This window comes from Pristiophorus japonicus, chromosome 20, assembly GCF_044704955.1.
Source record: "Pristiophorus japonicus isolate sPriJap1 chromosome 20, sPriJap1.hap1, whole genome shotgun sequence".
Taxonomy (NCBI): domain Eukaryota; kingdom Metazoa; phylum Chordata; class Chondrichthyes; family Pristiophoridae; genus Pristiophorus; species Pristiophorus japonicus.
In genome coordinates, this window is record NC_091996.1 from 72,217,545 (window position 1) to 72,237,745 (window position 20,201).

The following is a 20,201-nucleotide window of genomic DNA, read 5'->3' on the forward strand; positions in this document are numbered from 1 at the left end:
TACGGGCCTGGGGTTTATGGGTTGCAGTTACAGGCCGGGGGGTTCGGGTCTGGGGGTTACTGGCTGCAGTTACGGGTCTGGGGGGTTATGGGCTGCACTTACGGGTCTGGGGGTTACGGGCTGCAAGTTATGGGTCTGGGGGTTATGGGCTGCACTTACGGTCTGGGGGTTACGGGCTGCAGTTATGGGTCTGGGGGTTATGGGCTGCAGTTACAGGCCGGGGGGTTACGGGTCTGGGGGTGACGGGCTGCAGTTACGGGTCTGGGGGTTACGGGCTGCACTTACGGGTCTGGGGGTTACGGGCTGCAGTTACGGGTCTAGGGGTTACGGGCTGCAGTTACGGGTCTGGGGGTTACAAGGCCGGCGTTACGGGTCTGGGGGTTACGGGCCGGCATTACGGGTCTGAGGGTTATGGGCCGGGATTATGGTCTGGGGGTGGCAGGGTCCCAGTTGTGGTGGGAGGAACTTGTGGAGGTAGAGCGGAGTATGAAGGGGATTTAAAGATTCGGACGAGAGCGTTAATATGTTGGGGAATGGGGGGAGCCAGTGAAGGTCAGCGATTGTGATCGAATTGGACATGACCCAAGTGGCAATGTTTTGGACAAGTTGGAGTTTATGGGGCAATTAGATTGAGAGCCAGCAAGGAGCGTCAAGATTGGAAGCGATAAACAGATGCGGTAGATGGCTGATGTCGGGGTGGAGTTGGAACTAAGTTGGGGATAGGATTTGGGGTTGAGAGCTCAACTGAGGTTTGCATAGTATATGTAGATTGGGAATGGACTGATTCAGCCTGAGAGGGTGTTCGGAGAGGGTTGATTGTGCAGACCCAAGCCAATAGTTTCAATCTTCTCTTTGTTGGGTTGGAGCAAATTGAGACTCATCGAGACTGGATGTTGGATAACCAATCTGGCAGCACATTGGCCAGGCACATGGTAGAAAGTGCTTGATGTGATCAGCATATGTGCAGAAGCCTGCTGATGATTTCGTTGAAGGACAACGTGCAGATGAAGATGAGGGGTTGGAGATTGATGTTATGACAGTATGGGGAAGGGGAGAGAACCGTTGCTCGAGAAGGATTGGCTATGTTTGGATCGGTCTCAGTTGAACTGTGCAAGTAGTCAAATGGAGGTCCGAAGATGGAGGATGGCATCATCAACTGTGAAATGTGTGGATAGGTCCAAAAGAACGAAGAGGGAGCATGTACCACAATTACACTCACCGAGGATGCACTCATGACTTTGGCAACAGCAACCTTGGTGCTGTGAGGGGGGCAGGAGCAAGACATGAAAGTTTCAGGAGAGTTGGGCACGTTGCTGGGAGGTGATTCAATGTTCAAGGATCTTGGAGAGGAAAGGAAGGTTGGAGATGGGCTGATAATTCTAGAGGTAGGATAAGTCCCAAGTAGTGTTTTTGAGCGAGGGGTGGGGGGGGAGTTTTATGGGGCAGCGGGAGGGTACCTGAGTAAATGGAACCTTTAACAGTGCCAACTAATGTGGGAGCCAGGAAGAGGAGGTGAGTAGGAAGGAGACGGAGAGAGTAGAAGATGGGCCCCATGGACCGGATGAGTGTGGGAAGGGGAAGAAAGAAGAGAAGCTGCAAAAAAGTTGGGGTGCAAGGTTGAAATGAGCTGAAGACTGGTGAGGGTTTGGGGACAGGGTGTCTGGTTGGCAAGCAGATGCTGTTTTATCTTTTTTTTTTTAATTTTTAAATTCGTAGCCAATCGTTCCAATTCTTTGTCAAATCACAAACGCCAGAGGTCACCTTGCACACGCCAAGGATCACTCTGCGCCAATGCTCTTAGCCAAAAGGCCTAGAGCCACTGCACCGTTCCTGGAGGTACTGCAATACCAGGTTCGTGCCATGGAGGTGGATGGGTCAAGCCATCCCACACACCTCCGTGATATGAAGAAATCTGCAAGCTGCTTGTAGTTGGTGTTGGTGATTAGGGTCGAGGGGGTGGGGTGGCATTTACAGTTGTTCAAATCAAAGAACCGAAGGTTGTCTTCACTCTGGCTTTGGCTAACTAAGCATAGTGCAGCATAAGCTTGTGTCCCTCTGTCTTATGTCCTTCTGTCTTGAAGGAACAGAGGAGGATGTACTGGGTGTGTGATTGTGGGGGGTGGCGGGTGGCTGCGAGGGGAGAGATAAGAAGCCAGGGTTGATTCGCTGAAACTGGAGGCGAGGGAGCAGTTAAGCAAGTCATACGTGGCAGAGATATCAAGACTGATGGAGGACCAAGGTGGGGAGGTTAGAGAGACTGAGAGAGCTGTGGCAGTCCTTTTCTTCAGGGCAAGATGATAAGAAAAATTGGATTGAGGGAGGGAAGAAAATGGTTAGAGATATCTTGTCCATAACCTAAGCCGCTCTATTTGCGATCATGAGAGATGATTAATCAAGGGATTGACAAACGATGTGGGAAGATTAAAGCTCCCACTACACTGTCCCATCAAACACTCCCAGGGCTGGTACAGCACGGGTTAGATACAGAGTAAAGCTCCCTCTACACTGTCCCATCAAACACTCCCAGGGCAGGTACAGCACGGGTTAGATACAGAATAAAGCTCCCTCTACACTGTCCCATCAAACACTCCCAGGACAGGTACAGCACAGATTAGATACAGAGTAAAGCTCCCTCTACACTGTCCCATCAAACACTCCCAGGGCAGGTACAGCACAGGTTAGATACAGAGTAAAGCTCCCTCTACACTGTCCCATCAAACACTCCCAGGGTAGGTACAGCACGGGGTTAGATACAGAGTAAAGCCCCCTCTACAGTGTCCCACCAAACACTCCCAGGGCAGGTACAGCACAGGGTTAGATACAGAGTAAAGCTCTCTCTACACTGTCCCATCAAACACTCCCAGGGCAGGTACAACACGGGGTTAGATACAGAGTAAAGCTCCCTCTACAGTGTCCCACCAAACACTCCCAGGGCAGGTACAGCACGGGGTAGATACAGAGTAAAGCTCTCTCTACACTGCCCCATCAAACACTCCCAGGGCAGGTACAGCACGGGGTTAGATACAGAGTAAAGCTCCCTCTACAAGTGGTAGTGTTGCTCTGTGTGAGGAGAGGTATCCCCTTTTCCCCATCTAACATTCTCCCCTTACCATCCCTCTACCTCTAAGCACACATGCTGCAACTGTTCAGTGCCCAGACACCTGTACGTCACGTTTGAGTCTAGCCAGTGCGAGCCAGCAGTTCTTTACCTTTGGGGACATTACTGCCAGCCAGCTTCTGTCCTTCCCCAATGCCCCACACATGCACTCTCCAGCAGGGGGTCACATACCGAGATGCACTGTCACACCAGTGCTATCTGTCTCAACCTGCTGTCTCTAGACACAAGCTTGGTTTAGGAGATAGGATCTATGGCTGTGCTGCAAGTTCTTCCCCTATTCACTTGGACTCTGTATGTGACAGTTTGTAAACAAATTTCATGCGTGTGCTGGCACAGTGAAGTGGGTGCAAGTTGGAACTGCAAAAAAGTTACACCGTCACAGATGTGTTACACTGGTTCCTCTCGCGCTGTCACTCCTTGATCTCAGGCATGCCTCTGTCCTCCGGTGAAACCGCTGAGAATTGTTCTCTGCTGCCTTGTTATTTCAAGTTTAATTGAGTTTTGAAAACTTATATTCTTTCTCTCCTTTTTTGCAGGAAAACTGGCAGGTGGGAAGCGCGTAACCCATGGCAGCAAGGCGTGAGAGGAGCCCACCGAACTCACTAGAATCCCAAGCTGCAGGGAATCGGATTGGTTTTCCCAAAGAAATTTTGGCAACAAAGGTCGAGGGGAAGTACTTGTGCTTCGAGTGCCACGGGATCCTGAGAAAACCCTTCCAGGCACAATGTGGACACCGCTACTGTGCATCCTGTTTGAAGGGGATTGTCAGGTGAGAGATTGTGAACTGACGGTTCCCAAACCTGCGCTGCTAAATTGCACGCACCATAGTTTACAATAAAAATCCCATTCTGTTTTCTCCCTTTTCCTGATCTCAATGGACCCTTGCTGGGGTACGACTGCACAGGTTCCGATGCCCTCCGAGACCCCAATATTCACGTGTGACTCAGTCAGTAACCCATGGTAGCTCTTCTACTGTGTGGGCATCACAGTCGAGCTACCGTCCACACATCCACGTTCCTTTTATTGAAGAAGAAAACACACACTCGTCAATCTGAGGAATGTTAGCGCTGGGGAATGGCAGTTTCTATTTCAGGCATCCGATGTCAGCATCAAGCACACCCGGGTCAGGCTGAGGTAGGGCTCGCCGTACTCTACCCCAACAATATGCCTCCATCCCAAACTTGGAAGAGTACTCCCTCCTGCACCAGTTTTCCCATTTCCAACACCAGCTATCATGTGGCCTCTCTAAACGTCTCTGTGACACCCATTACAGATGGGGCACCATCTCCAACTGAACATCAGGAGGATTGAAGCCCGCACCATAACTCCTGCCCCCTTGCAACTGACCCTTGTCCATTCCCAGACATCATGCAAAACCTCGGTATCCTATTCCACCCCAAGCAGAGCTCCAAACACGCGTATTCTGTCCAGCACCAAGTGTGCTTGCTTCCACCTCTGCAGCATTGCCACTGAAACCCTTATCCACATTTTTCCCACTTCTCGACTTAATTTTCTCAATGTCATCCTTGCCGGCCTTCCACTCTCCTCCCTCCATTAACTTCAGCTTGTCCAGAATTCAGCCACATGTGCCCTGCCCTTCCGTGACTCCCACAAGCACATTATCCCTGTCCTCTGTGCTCGAGAGTGTATTCGGGACAATTTCCTGGAACAGCACATTTATGAACGATGAATAATGAACCTGAACTGGTCAACAATCTAACAGTAGGGGACCACATAGCTAACAGTGACTATAATATGATGGAATTCTGAATCAAGGGTTTAATTTCAATAAGGCTGACTTTGGAGAAATTAAGTAGAAATTGACCACAATAGACTGGGCAGAACTATTAATGGATAAAACTACAGCTGAACAGTGGGAGGGGTGCAGACAAGTATTTGGTAGAATACAAGACCTATATATATCCCTGAAGGCCAAGAGCTCTACTTGTGCAATGAAACAACCTTGGTTAGTGAGAAATAGTATAAAACTAAAAGAAAGACTGGTACGAAGCTGAAGAACAGAGGGATCCCGTGGACTGGGAGAGATACAGAAAGTGGTAAGAGTTGCAACAAGGGAATACGAGAGAAAGCTTGCGAGGGCTATCAAGGGCAACACTAAAGGCTTTTACACGTATGTGAAGAGAAAGAGGGTGGCGAAGAGTAGTATGGGCCCCTTAATGGCAGATGCAGATGATACTGTAATTGGAAATCGGGCAACGGCCGACTTCTTAAATATCTATTGTGTATTGGTCTTTAACAATAACTTGTATTTATATAGCGCCTTTAACATAGTAAAATGTCCCAAGGCGCTTCACAGCAGCGTTACCTAACTAAATTTGACACCGAGCCACATAGGGAGATAGTAGGGCAGGTGACCAAAAGCTTGGACAAAGAGGTAGGTTTTAAGGAGCGTCTTAAAGGAGGAAAGAGAGGTAGAAAGGCGGAGTGGTTTAGGGAGGGAGTTCCAGAGCTTGGGGCCCAGGCAGCTGAAGGCACGGCTGCCAATGACTTGAGTGATTAAAATCGGGGATGCTCAAGAGGCCCGAATTGAAGGAGCGTAGCTGTCTCGGAAGATTGCGGGGCTAGAGGAGGTTACAGAGAGAGGGCGGGCTGAGGCCATGGAAGGATTTTGAAATAGAGGTATTGCTTAACTGGGGGCCAATGTAGGTCAGCAAGTACAGGGGTGATGGGTGAGTGGGACTTGGTGCAAGTTAGGACATGGGCTGCCAAGGCGGCGGATGGCTACAGATCAGCCATGATCTAATTGATTGGCGGAACAGGAGACCGAGGGGCTGAATGACCTCCTCCTATTCCTCTGTCCACTGTCTGCTCTGCAACAATTGAATTAACAATCTCTGTTCCCTCCCTCAATCGCTCCGCAGCCTTGGCCCATCCGGCCTCTGCAACCTTCTCTTCCAGCCTCCCATCCCCTGTTGCAACCCTGCCTCCGCCAGCTGGTCTTCTGTGCATGTTGACCCCAATCCCTCCTGCCACAGGTGGCCTTCAGCCTTGGCCACACAAGACCAGGAGTTGGACATTCAGCTCCTCGAGCTTGCTCTGACTCACCCCTGTGTGTCCCCAGGACTGGCTTTCACCTCTGACCTCTCTTTCCCCCACCCCAGTCAGGTTTTCACCTCTGACCTGTCTCTGACTCTCCCAGCCTGGCTACCACCTTTGACTCCTTTCTGACTCCCCCCAGCCCTGTCTGTGACTCTGACTCCCCCCAGCCTGGCTACCACCTGTGTTCGAAGTTCCCCTGAAGCCTGTGTCTTTACTCCACTGCCTGACAGATTATTTCGACATTTATTCCGTGTGAAGCAGTTGCTTTTTTTCTGATTGGAATTTATTTTCACTAGTTCATATTTCTGACCTCTGCTCCCTGTGCCCTGCCTTATTTGAGTGCAATATTCAGTAAGCCATTATCTAAGCCATTTAATAAGTTGTACGCTTTGAGTTCCTCCATATATGGACTGCAGAGGTTGAACTTTAACCTTTGTGTCGCTCTTCTCTGCACCCTCCTGTTTGTGACATCCATTTTTTAGGGCTCAATTTTGGCCAGGAGTTGTTGTTTTTTTTGGAGTAACTTGGTTTTTCTGGCATAACTTAAAAATCCCCATTTTCCCCAATCAGTTTGCACCAGTGTAACTGAGTTAGTTACGATTTTTCTAGGTTTGTGTTTTTTTTCTCAAAAGGGGGCATTACCAGTCACCAGTTACCAGTTACCAGTACCAGAACGCCAGTTCTGTCCATTTAGGCAACTCTGGCCAGCTAATAATTACTCCAAATCTACTTCGGCCAGCGTATGTGGCCACTTCAGAAAACCCTTGCGGAGAGTTAAAGAAATCGGCCCAGGGTAGGTACATCGGAGGCCATTTGGCCTGGGGTAGGGGTGGGAAGAGGAGAGGTCCTGCCTGCACCTAAACCACCAAACCTTGCAAACAAAAAGTAATGAGTTCAAATAAGAAATAAAAAATTGAAGTAAGTCCTACCTTCATCTTCAAACTCGGCCTGGGAAGGCAGTGGGCCAGCCTGTGCGCGAGGCCACTCGGCCAGGGCTAGGGGCGGGCGGGCGGGAGAACTGATAGTATTCATCCAGGCAGGAGCACTGTCAGTTCTCTTGCCCGCCTGCCCCTAGCCCTGGCCGAGTGGCCTCCTGGTGCGATCGATCTCTTAGAAATCGCACCGGGAGGCTACTTGGCCTGGGCTAGGGGCGGGAGTGATTCCAGTGGCCGGCATCGGGTCCCACAGAGCGGCTGCAGCAGGCACACGGAGAGGCTGGGGGCGAGGAGTTACTGCGCATGCGCGGACACTCCTGCGCATGTGCAGATGTCCCAGCACAGTTTTCGGCACAGAACGCTGGCTCCACCCCCGACTCGACTGGCTACGCTGCGCGACTACAGGGAAGAAGCTGGACAGCGGCCAAAGTGGGAAGGAAATTTTTCGGCGCACTTCAGAACGGAGGAAAGCAGCGCAACTCCGGTACGTGCGCCGAAAAACGGGCTGGGGCAAAATTGAGGCCATAGAATGGCGGTGAGACGTGCTCGCAGGGTCTGTACACTTCATACTGCATTGTGCAATGGACAAAGCACTTGGGGCTATTGCAGATAATTACGTGATGTGGCTTGTGATCACAGACTGAGTCATTTCCTATATCTTGCTCAATTCAGCTCCATCTGACTAGCTTCATAAGCAGAACTGGGCCTCGGAAAGGAGTGGTGTCACTGGTCAGGAACAGCAACTTCTTTCTTTGGATCCCTTCGCTCAGAGCACTAAGCTCTGTGGTAGTTCCCCTACTGCTGCCCTAGTTAAGAACAGCCAACTCTGCTCACATCAGCGATCCAGCGCGTGTCTCCCCTGTGACTGACCGTGTCACCGTGGGAGGTAACTTCACTGTATCAGCGTTTGGACACTATCGATACCGACAATTTCTTGGTGTGTTGTGTATGAGTTCAGTTGCTCTGTTACTCCACTGTGTGAACAACACTCGGGGTGTTTCACTATGTGTTGCTTGTTCCTTGGCTCGAACCAGGTCCCAGTAAAACTCCTTCCGTTACATTTTTCACTGTCTGAAACAATGAGAGGAGAATCATAGAATAGTACAGCACAGAGGTAGGTCATTCCGCCCATCGAATCTGTGTGGATCTTTCGAAGAACAATCCAGTTAGGCCCACTTTCCATATCACTGCAATGCTTTCTCCTTCAAGTATTGATCCAATTCCCTTTTGAAGACGGCTATTGAATCTATATCCCCCGCCCTATCAGGCAGTGTATTCCAAATCCTAACCACTCATTGTGTAAAAAAAAGTGTTCCCCCATGTCACCTCTGGTCCTTCTGCCAGTCATCTTAAATCTGTGCCCTCTGGTTATCGACCCTTCGGCCATTGGAATCAGTTTCTCTTTATTTACTCTGTCTAAACCCTTCATGATTTTAAACAACTATATCAGATCTTTTCTTAGTCCTCTCTGTTCTAAGAAGAACAGTCCCAGCTTCTCCAGTCTCCCCATGTAACTGTAATCCCTCATCCCAAGGAACCATTCTAGTAAATCTCTCCTGTACCCTCTCCAAAGCCTTTACATCCCTCCTAAAGTGTGGTGCCCAGAATTGGACACAATATTCCAGCTGAGGCCGAACTAATGTTTTATATCGGTTTAGCAGAATCTCCTGGCTTTTGTACTCAATGCCTCTATTTATAAAGCCCAGGCTCCCAAGTATTTTATTAACTGTTTTGTTAACTTGCCCTGTCACCTTCAAATAATTGTGTACAACACCCCCAGGTCTCTCTGTTCTTGCACCTCCTTAAAATCCTTACAACCATTTAGTTTGTATGGTCTCTCCTTATTCATCTACCAAAATGTATCACCTCACACTTTACTGTGTTGAATTTCATCTGCCATGTGTCTGCCCATTCCACCAGCCTGTCTCTGTCCTCTTGAAATCTATTACTATCTTCCTTAATGTTTACTACACTTCCAAGTTTTGCGTCATCTGCAAATTTCAAAATTGTGCCCTGTACCCCCAAGTCCAAGTCATTAATGTGTATCAAACAGCAGTGGTCCTAGTACTGAACCCTGGGGAGCATCACAGTATACCTCCCTCCAGTCCGACAATAGCCATTCACCACAACTTTGATTTCTTGGCCACTTTTGTATCCATGCTGCCACTGCCCCTTTTATCCCTTGGGCTTCAATGTTGCTAACAAGATATTATGTGGTACTTTATCAAATGCACTTTGAAAGTCCATATACACAACATAAACTGCACTGCCCTCATCCACTCTCTCTGTTACCGCATCAAAAAACAGTTCGTCAAACACGATTTGCCCTTAACAAATCCATGCTGGCTCTCCTTCATTAGTTCATCTTGTCCAAGTGGCTGTTACCTTTCTCCTGGATTATTGTTTCTAAAAGCTTCTCCACCACCGACGTTAAACTGACTGCCCTGTAATTGCCAGGTTTATCTTTCTCCCTTTTTCGAACAAGTGTGTAACATTTGCAGTCCCCCAGTCGTCTGGCACCATCCCTATATCTAAGGATCTAAGGAGGATTGGAAAATTGTGGTCAGCACCTCTGCAATTTCTACCCTTAATTCCCTCAGCAAATTGCATCCCATCTGGACCGGGTGACTTACCCGCTTTAAGTATATCCCGTTTTTCAAGTATCTCCTCCCTTATTTATTTTTATCTTGTCTAGTATCCTGACAACCTCCTCATTTATCATAGCTTTGGCAGAATCCCTTTCCCTGGTAAACATCGATCATGTAGTACCTCAGCCATGCCTTCTGCTACCACTAACAGATCTCCATTTTGGTCCCTAATCGGCCCCTCCACTTCTCTGACAACCTTTTCACTGTTAATGTGCCTATAGAAGTCCTTTGGATTCCCCTTTATGTTTGTCGCCAATCTATTATACTGTCTCTGTTCCCCTCTTACCTTTTTACTTCTCCTCTACATTTTATATTCAGCCTGATTCTCCCTTGTATTGTCAAGCAGACATCTGTTTCTCTGCTTCATCCTACTCTCTACTCCAAGGAGCTCTGGCTTTGATGGCCCTCCCTTTCACCCTTGTGGGAGTGTACCGAGACTGTAGGCTGTGCCAAACCAGCTCCTCTTGAAAGAAAGAAAGAAATAATATGTACAAGTCCGAACTTGAAGAAGTCTCGATGCAATGAGCCGAGAGCTCCTGGGATTTAGAAAGGGAACACCATGATTGCAAACCACCGTGACCTTTCACATCGGCTGATACTCCGCTGCCTCCTCAGTCTCTCTGCACGCTGTTACTTTGCCATTGTATAAACCAGTGTTGTCTCGTTCATTTGCACCAACCACATGTGACTCATTGGAAATCCAGATGTGGCTAATTGCATATCTGATTAGTGAATAAAATATGAGTAATATAGACACCGTCGTTGGGCGTGTGAGCGCAATACTCGTACTGGCAAGGTGTATGCACGTGAACTTTAATCCTTTAGTGTGGGTAAAATGTTGAGACATAAAGCAGCATGCTGGTGTTTTTGACTGTTGTGACTGCCTTGCATCTTTGTTACTGAACGCTGGCAGATGTTTGTGAATAAAATTTACACATGAGATACCTGCATTGTGTGAGTGTGTGTGTGTGTGTGAGGCGTTTTACTAAAATGAATACATATGACTCATGCCATGTTGCCATGGCCACACTTGCCGTGTTGCCATGGCCGCGCTTGCCGTGGGTCAACAATTTCTATTGAACAGCATTTGTACAAACATAAGGTGCTGTTCTCGGGCAAGTGCTCGGCTCTCCAGAAACTGCAGCTCTGCTGAAGGTACAGAAATACATAAGGTCACTCAGAGCAGTAGCATGCAGACTGAAGGATTTCATTATTAGAAAGCACAGATGATTAAGCTTGTATAAATGTTTCTGTATTAGCCAATGCTGCAGGCAGTGCCAGGAATGCAACATCAAATCAACCACAAGGTGTATCACTTCCTGAAACAACAACAACTTGGATTTATATAGCGCCTATAACGCCGACACCGAGCCACATGAGATATTAATGCCGATGACCAAAATCTTGGTCAGAGGTGGAAAGGTTTAAGGAAGGAATTCCAGAGCTTTGGGCCTTGGCAGCTGAAGGCAAAGCTGGCAATAGTGGAGCGAGTTAAATCGGGGAAACAAACAGTCTGTGTGTGTATTTTGTGAGCGGGGCTGTATGTAGTAGTTGGTATTTTGTGAATGGGGGTTTATGGAGGAGAGGGAGTACTTTGTCTATGTGGATGTTTTGTGAGCGGGGCTGTATGTGGGGGGGGTGGGGGGGGTATATTCTGTGGGGGGTTGTGAATGGAGTCGTGGCCATTTTCTGCACCGTTTGGAAAGGGGTGTTTTCTGGAAAGGACGGTTATCTCCTCCATGTGAGTGGGGTGGATGTTTCCCCGCAGGAGGTGTCTTTTGTGGGTTGGATGTTTGTGGTTATTTTCTGGGGTGGGGGTATCTCCTGGGTGTGTGTGTGGTGGGTTTGGTTATGGTCTCTGGGAGGGGTTAATTGTAATTTTTGGGCGGGGTATGGGCTTACACACACACACAGCGGATGTGGTGAAATGATGCCTGACACGATTTTGCAGCCGATGACATTTGGCACCTCAATTTTCATCGCTCCACCATCGGTGGTCGTGCCTCCTGTTGCCTGGGCCCTAAGCTCTGGAACTACCTCCCTAAATCTCTCCGCCTCAGTACCTCTCTTTCTTCAAGACGCTCTTTAAAACCTACCTCTTTGACCAAGCTTTTGGTCACCTGTCCGAATATCTCCTCCTGTGGCTCTGTCAAATTTTGTTTGACATTCCTGTGAGAAGCGCCTCAGGACGTTTTACTATTTTAAAGGAACTATATACATACAAGCTGTTGTTAAAGATTGGGCGCGAGTGGGCCCAATTGGCCCCCCCCCCCCACCCCCTGAGCAATATCTGGCTCTACAAGTTGTGCACACCCATTTGTGTGTACACAGTGCCAGAGTAACACCTTGCAGAGACACTCATTCTGCTGCCCCGTGAACAACTACTGAATCCCGTGAAGAATGGACACAGCGCTGTAGGACAGCTGGACCCGTGCGTGCAGCCGTACCCCAGCAGTGGTCAGCACCTCTAGGAGAGGAGAGACTTTGGTTTTATTTGCTGATCTGTGTGTTTTTTTTCCAGCACTGGCCCGCAGAAGTGTGCAGCCTGCATCGAAGAGAACATTTATGAAGAACCTTTGTCTCTTTTGGATGCGAGCTCAGTAAGTAAAAGCCCACAAAGATTTGGATGTTCTAACAATGAAGTTTATAAGAATTGCCTGTATTTCCCCGTGGGGATTATTTATTTTAAACAAATCCTGCACAACCTATCTCTGAGACTGGTGGCGGGTACACTGGCCTTTCTCTACTCGGATGGGTGATGGAGAGATTAGTAACACAGTAATAGTTTCAGGCTGGAGAAGCCCTTCGATCCCTCTAGCCCATCGAGCCACATTATCCCCTGGTGCATTGCTAATCACCCTGAATCCCAGTCCATCAGAACCTGTTTAGTTCCTGCTTGAAACCCATTGCGGTCCCTTCCTCCACCACCTGTACCTGTCATCTATTGCACAGACCCAGCACCATTTTAGTGAAACACTGCCTCCTGCATTTCCCACTTTCTTTTTCTGTCTCTAATTTGTAAAGATCCCCCTGTATTATGGAGCACGCAGCTGACAGCAATTGTGGTCTGCAGCTTGAGTTCAGAGCTATTCCCGCTCCTTTTCTTGCTTCATGAACACACCCCTCCCTACCTCTATAACCTCCTCCTGTTCTGCAGCCCCTACTCCTCAAACTCTTCTTTCCTCTGACTCTGGCCTCTTGAGCATTGCCCCTCCACCTGCCCAGACCTTCTCCACACCATTGGCGGCCATGCCTTCAGGTACCAAGGCCCCACACTTTGGTCTCCCTCCTTCAGCCTCTTCGCCTCTCCCACCTCCCATTTCCTCGTTTAAGCTGCTCCTTAAAACCCATCTCTTTGACCAAACTTTTGGTTATCCTTTGGCTCGGTGTCCATTTTCCTGATTGTGCCCCTCTGAGCACCTTCAGATATGTTTCCACGTTAAAGGCGCTATATAAATGTAGTGCTGTCTGGCAAGAGAACAATGTTAGGAGCCAGATTTACCCCCGCTTCCGTGCAGTGATTGACAGGGAATACAACAGTTGGGCCTCTCGCCTTTTTGCTGTTACTGGCCACAGCTCCCATGTCCCATCATTGGATTGGGGGCAATCACTGCCCCAGCCCCCATGTCCCAGGCACAGCCATGTGTTCCGTCACTCAAGAGGGGACGGCAGGGTAGAAGGAGCTTTAATCTGCTCACTATAACCTGATCTAGGACTGTTTGTTGATATGGGGTGCCTGTAATGGAAAGTCACTGTATAACACTGGGGTACAGTACTGGTGGGTACAGGTCTGTCACTGTATAACACTGGGGTACCGTACTGGTGGGTACAGGTCTGTCACTGTATAACACTGGGGTACAGTACTGGTGGGTAGAGGTCTGTCACAATAACACTGGGTACAGTACTAGTGGGTACAAGTCTGTCACAATAACACTGGGGTACAGTACAGGTGGGTACAGGTCTGTCACAATAACACTGGGGTACAGTACAGGTGGGTACAGGTCTGTCACTGTATAACACTGGGATACAGTACTGGTGGGTACAGGTCTGTCACAATAACACGGGTACAGTACAGGTGGGTAGAGGTCTGTCACTGTATAACACTGGGGTACAGTACTGGTGGGTCTAGGTCTGTCACTGTATAACACTGGGGTACAATACTTGTGGGTACAGGTCTGTCACTGTATAACACTGGGGTACAGTATTGGTGGGTACAGGTCTGTCTCTGTATAACACTGGGATACAGTACTGGTGGGTATAGGTCTGTCACTGTATAACACTGGTGTACAGTACTGGTGGGTACAGGTCTGTCACTGTATAACACTGGGGTACAGTACTGGTGGGTGCAGGTCTGTTACTGTATAACACTGGGGTACAGTACTGGTGGGTACAGGTCTGTCATTGCATAACACTGGGGTACAGTACTGGTAGGTATAGGTCTGTCACTGTATAACACTGGTGTACAGTACTGGTGGGTACAGGTCTATCACTAACACTGGGGTACAGTACTGGTGGGTACAGGTCTGTCACTGCAACACTGGGCTACAGTACTGGTGGGTGCAGGTCTGTCACTGTATAACACTGGGGTACAGTACTGGTGGGTACAGGTCTGTTACTGTATAACACTGGGGTACAGTACTAGTGGATGCAGGCCTGTCACTGTATAACACTGGGGTACAGTACTAGTGGATGCAGGTCTGTCACTGTATAACACTGGGGTACAGTACTGGTGGGTACAGGTCTGTCACTGTATAACACTGGGGTACAGTACTGTGGGTACAGGTCTGTCACTGAGGAGAGTAGTGTGGGAGGATGGATTAAAAACCTCACAGATTTGAAGTGGTTGGGTGAATTGGGTTTTACGATTGTGTCGATACCAAACAGCACTGCTTGAGTTTGCTGTTTGAGTCGAAGTTTGCTGCATTTGTAGAATTGGTGATTCTGCTATACATGTCGTTGTCGAGATAGGCCATTTGGCTGATCCTGTCCTGTCCACCCAGAGTCCTGTTTGATTGGATAAGGGATTCCCACCCACCCTGTAATTAGACATAGAGATGTTTCCACTTGAGAGGGAGACCAAAACTAGGGGCTATAAATATAAGATAATCGCCAATAAATCCAATAAAGAATTCAGGATAGAATGGTTAAAATGTGGAACTCACTGCCACAAGAGGTAAATAGCACAGATGCATTTAAGGGGAAGGTAGATAAATATATGAGGGAGAAAGGAATAGAAGGAAATGCTGATAGTTGAATGAAGTAGGGTGGGAAGTGGCTCGTGTGGAGCATAAACACCAGTGTAGGCCAGTTGGTCCGAATGATCTGCCTCTGTGCTGTAAATTCTATGCAATAACCCTGCTGGAAAAATTTCAAGTAGTGCATTTAATCTGTTTCTCAGTCACAGACCCCCTCTTCAGCAGGTATTGATCCAGCTCACTGTACAAGGTAACCCGAGCGAGTTCCTAGAAACGAGAACTTATTGTTGTATTCTCTCTCCCTTTAGGCTTTCCCGGACAATGCGGCTCGCAGGGAGCTGGACCATCTGCCCGCAGCTTGTAGCAATGGGGGCTGCCCATGGAAGGGCACCATCAAGGAGTATGAGGTAAGACGAAAGAATTAACATGAAGGCAAGACATTTTAAATAAAAACTGAGAGGTCTGGAAATGGACAGCAGGTCTGACGGCATCTGAAGGAAGGGAGTCTCCAGGTGTCGCTGTAAGCATTGTTCTGGGCTGGGGAGCGGAAAAGCAGGCAGGGTTCCTACTCCTGTGGGTCACTATCCAGTGACTCCTGCTGGACTAGGCTGTCTGCGTGTGTGTGTATATCGGCTGAGGTTAGAACGTACATAAGAACATAAGAAATAGGAACAGGAGTAGGCCATACGGCCCCTCGAGCTTGCTCCGCTATTTAATACGATCATAGCCGATCCGATCATGGACTCTGGTCCACTTCCCTGCCCGCTCCCCATAACCCATTATCTTTGTCTTAAATATATTCAATGACCCAGCTTCCACAGCTCTCTGGGGCAGAGAATTCCACAGATTTACAACCCTCTGAGAGAAGAAATTCCTCCTCATCTCAGTTTTAAATGGGCAGATTGGGTTCGGCTCGGCTGTGATGCCCCTTATGCCCCCCACCCCGGTGAATCAATTGCTAACTCTCACCGGCGAAGGTCACACGCAGAGAATGACCCGCCCATGGCAGCTGGCACCGATGGACCATTATCCCAGGAGGAACTTTTTGGAGAGAACCAAATTTGGGAAGGGGAAAGAAACTGTAAACCAGGACAACTTATGACAGTTGTAAGGTTTGAGAACCAAGTTGAATATAGAAAGTATAGAGGAGATCTAAAAAAAGAATGAGGGGCCAAGAGTGTGTATGAGAATACGTTAGCGGCTATCATAAAAGGAGCCCAAAGGGCTTTTATAAACATATAAATAGTGGATGGCTGGGGCTGATATGGGACCAAAAAGGAGATCTTGTGGAGGCAGAGATGCATGGCTGAGTTACTAAATGAGAACTTTGCATCTGTCTTCACTAGCGAAGAGGATGCTGCCAATGTAGCAGATAGGATGAAAATACATACATTGGAGGTGCTTAAATGTTTGGCAGTCCTCAAAGTAGAAAAATCACCCAGTCCGGATGGGATGCATCCTCGGTTGCTGAGGGAAGTAAAGGTGGAAATTGCAGAGGCTCTGGCCACAACTTCCTTGAATATTGGGGTGGTGCTAGAGGACTGGAGGAATGAAAATGAAAATGGTGGGGGGGTGGGGTGGGGTGGGTCGGGGTGGGGTTTAGTGAGTTGGAGGGGGGGGGGGTTGGGGCGGTAGTGAGGGGGTACGACTGGAAGAGGTTACCGAGATGGGGAGGGTTTTAAACACAATGTAAGTGTTGGGGGTGGGAGCCAATGTAGTTCAGTGAAGACATGGGTGCTGGGTGATTGGGGCTTGAAGCAGGATCGTATACTGGTAGCAGAGTTTTGGATGAGGTGAAGGGTAGAAGGTTGGAGGGTGACCAAGACGTGGATGAGGACTTCAGCAGCAGGTAAGCGGTGGGGGGCAATGTAATGGAGGTGCGAGTAAGTTGTCTGTCTGATGGAGAGTACATGGAGTTGGTAACTCAGCTTGAGGTTGAATTAGGATATGAAGATTGTGGAGGGGCAGGTAGGGGATGAGAAGCCATTGCAGAACATGCTTTAGCTACCCACAGAGTGGAACCAGATGATTGAAATTCTCATGAAACCTTCAGGGTAATTGTACTCTCGGGATGTGTGGCTTCTGCTCGAATTTCCCGTAAATCTCGTCTGAGTTCTGGATGTGTTTGCTACGAAGGGGGATGATGTGTGTTAGTTTGACTGAATTTCCATACCGAGATGAGATTGGCCTGGGATTGTCCGCTGTGGTTTCGCTGGTTTCAGGTTCTGCTGCTTTTGTTCGATGTAGTTTGAACTTGCAAATTCTCACTGTCTGCATAGCTCAACTGATGGTGCAGAAACCACCTGACTCACATTCTCCGCGCACAAACCAATCTGAGAGCTGGGGAAGAAATAGCACCCACAATGTCGATTCAATCTGACAGTAGAACAGAATGATGAAGAGTCAACGGTAAGGGTGCTTGACTCAAACCAGGTCAGGTTCAAAAGGCAAGATAAGGGAACTGGCCCCAACTTAACTGGCAGGAAAGGTTAGAACACCAGTTCGTCAGCAGTGACGAATCTTCAAATATAGGATGAATACATTAAAATAAATTTATTCCTTTTAAGCTGAAAAGAAGGATGTATTAAAGAATGGAATTCTATGGATAAAGGGATTAAAACTAATCAAGAATTTTGAGGGAGGCACATGAGAAAGCAAGGACCTACAGCACGAACGGAAAGAGAAATGCAGAAAGTCTAGTGGTGGGGATGAAAAGGGGATTAGACAGGCTTAAAGGGAATATGTGAAAAGGCCATCAGATAATGTAACCGGAAATAGTAAAGAATTTAATAAGCATCTAAAGGTAAGAGAATAGTTTGAGAGGGTGGGACCACTCCAGGATATGGAGGGATCTAATTGTGGAGGACAGTGGCAGGGCAGAGATAGTCACTTGGTTTTTATAAATGGGAGTGGGAATGTTTACCAGAGGACAATACAAATCAACTGATACCTGGAGAAAAGGGATTAGTCGTGGAAAAGAATGGTCAGAGCTAGAAGTGGATGGGGCACTGGACCCTGAGGGCTGTATGCTGGGTTGTTGACGTAAATATGAACATGGTTCCAGAGGGCAGCCAATGTAACACCTGTGTTCAAGGAGACGGAAAGCTGGGTCACTATGAACCAGTTCGTCTACTCCTCGGATGCGAGCAAATTCTTGCAATCCACCATTAGAGATAAAATGAATAAGCATTTAGAAATGCATCCCCGGTAATCAAGGACAGTGAAGTTGTATTGTTACAGGCGAGTCATGTTTGACAAAGTTTAGCTTTTTGATCTGACCAGTTGTGTGTGGATTTTTAGAAAGTGTTGAGTAAGGCAGTAGCGCCAGGGTTAATAGAAACATAGAAACATAGAAAATAGGTGCAGGAGTAGGCCATTCGGCCCTTCTAGCCTGCACCGCCATTCAATGAGTTCATGGCTGAACATGCAACTTCAGTACCCCATTCCTGCTTTCTCACCATACCCCTTGATCCCCCTAGTAGTAAGGACTTCATCTAACTCCTTTTTGAATATATTTAGTGAATTGGCCTCAACAACTTTCTGTGGTAGAGAATTCCACAGGTTCACCACTCTTTGGGTGAAGAAATTCCTCCTCATCTCGGTCCTAAATGGCTTACCCCTTATCCTTACACTGTGTCCCCTGGTTCTGGACTTCCCCAACATTGGGAACATTCTTCCTGCATCTAACCTGTCTAACCCCGTCAGAATTTTAAACGTTTCTATGAGGTCCCCTCTCATTCTTCTGAACTCCAGTGAATACAAGCCCAGTTGATCCAGTCTTTCTTGATCGGTCAGTCCCGCCATCCCGGGAATCAGTCTGGTGAACCTTCGCTGCACTCCCTCAATAGCAAGAATGTCCTTCCTCAGGTTAGGAGACCAAAACTGTACACAATACTCCAGGTGTGGCCTCACCAAGGCCCTGTACAACTGTAGCAACACCTCCCTGCCCCTGTACTCAAATCCCCTCGCTATGAAGGCCAACATGCCATTTGCTTTCTTAACCGCCTGCTGTACCTGCATGCCAACCTTCAATGACTGATGTACCATGACACCCAGGTCTCTTTGCACCTCCCCTTTTCCTAATCTGTCACCATTCAGATAATAGTCTGTCTCTCTGTTTTTACCACCAAAGTGGATAACCTCACATTTATCCACATTATACTTCATCTGCCATGCATTTGCCCACTCACCTAACCTATCCAAGTCACTCTGCAGCCTCATAGCATCCTCCTCGCAGCTCACACTGCCACCCAACTTAGTGTCATCCGCAAATTTGGAGATACTACATTTAATCCCCTCATCTAAATCATTAATGTACAGTGTAAACAGCTGGGGCCCCAGCACAGAACCTTGCGGTACCCCACTAGTCACTGCCTGCCATTCTGAAAAGTCCCCATTTACTCCTACTCTTTGCTTCCTGTCTGACAACCAGTTCTCAATCCATGTCAGCACACTACCCCCAATCCCATGTGCTTTAACTTTGCACATTAATCTCTTGTGTGGGACCTTGTCGAACGCCTTCTGAAAGTCCAAATATACCACATCAACTGGTTCTCCCTTGTCCACTCTACTGGAAACATCCTCAAAAAATTCCAGAAGATTTGTCAAGCATGATTTCCCTTTCACAAATCCATGCTGACTTGGACCTATCATATTACCTCTTTCCAAATGCTTCTTTTGTGCTCTATAGTACAAACAGGCTCCATAAATGCAGCTCAGAAATTGGCCTTTATTACAAGAGAATTTGAGTATAAGAGTAAAGATGTCTTACTGCAGTTATATAGGGCCCTGGTGAGACTGCACCTGGAGCATTGTGTACAGTTTTGGTCTCCTATACTTGCCATTGAGAGAGTGCAACGAAGGTTCACCAGACTGATTCCTGGGATGGGGGGATTGTCTTATGAGGAGAGTTTGAGTAGACTAGGCCTATATTCTCTAGAATTTAGAAGAATGAGAGGTGATTTCATTGAAACGTACAAAATTCTTACAGGACTTGACAGGGTAGATGCAGGGAGGATGTTTCCTCTGGCTGGGGTGTCTAGAACCAGGGGTCACAGACTTGGAATAAGGGGTTGGCCATTTAGGACTGAGATGAGGCGAAACTCCGAGAGTGGTGAATCTTTGGAAATCTCTACCCCAGAGGTACTCTGAGGTACTCAGTCACTGAGTATATTCAAGACCGAGGTCGATAGATTTTTGGTTATTAAGGGAATCAAGGAATATGGGGATCGTGCAGAAAAGTGGA

General features: G+C 47.9%; 1 protein-coding gene across 3 annotated transcripts in view; it reads left to right on the plus strand.

Moving 5' to 3' along the window:
- Positions 1 to 413: 413 nt before the first annotated feature.
- The window catches only part of LOC139232562 (TNF receptor-associated factor 2-like), a 57,467-nt gene continuing 37,679 nt past the window's right edge, over positions 414 to 20,201 (plus strand). Inside the window, exons 1-4 of one of the 3 annotated variants that reach the window (XM_070862989.1) lie at positions 414 to 1,385; positions 3,655 to 3,887; positions 12,283 to 12,361; positions 15,265 to 15,363. In XM_070862989.1, coding sequence (XP_070719090.1) covers positions 3,685 to 3,887; positions 12,283 to 12,361; positions 15,265 to 15,363 — 381 coding nt within the window. In that variant the 5' untranslated portion in view covers positions 414 to 1,385; positions 3,655 to 3,684. Of the gene's footprint in view, positions 1,386 to 1,646; positions 1,852 to 3,576; positions 3,888 to 12,282; positions 12,362 to 15,264; positions 15,364 to 20,201 lie in introns of those variants that run through there. The other 2 variants (XM_070862988.1, XM_070862987.1) reach the window with 2 other exon arrangements.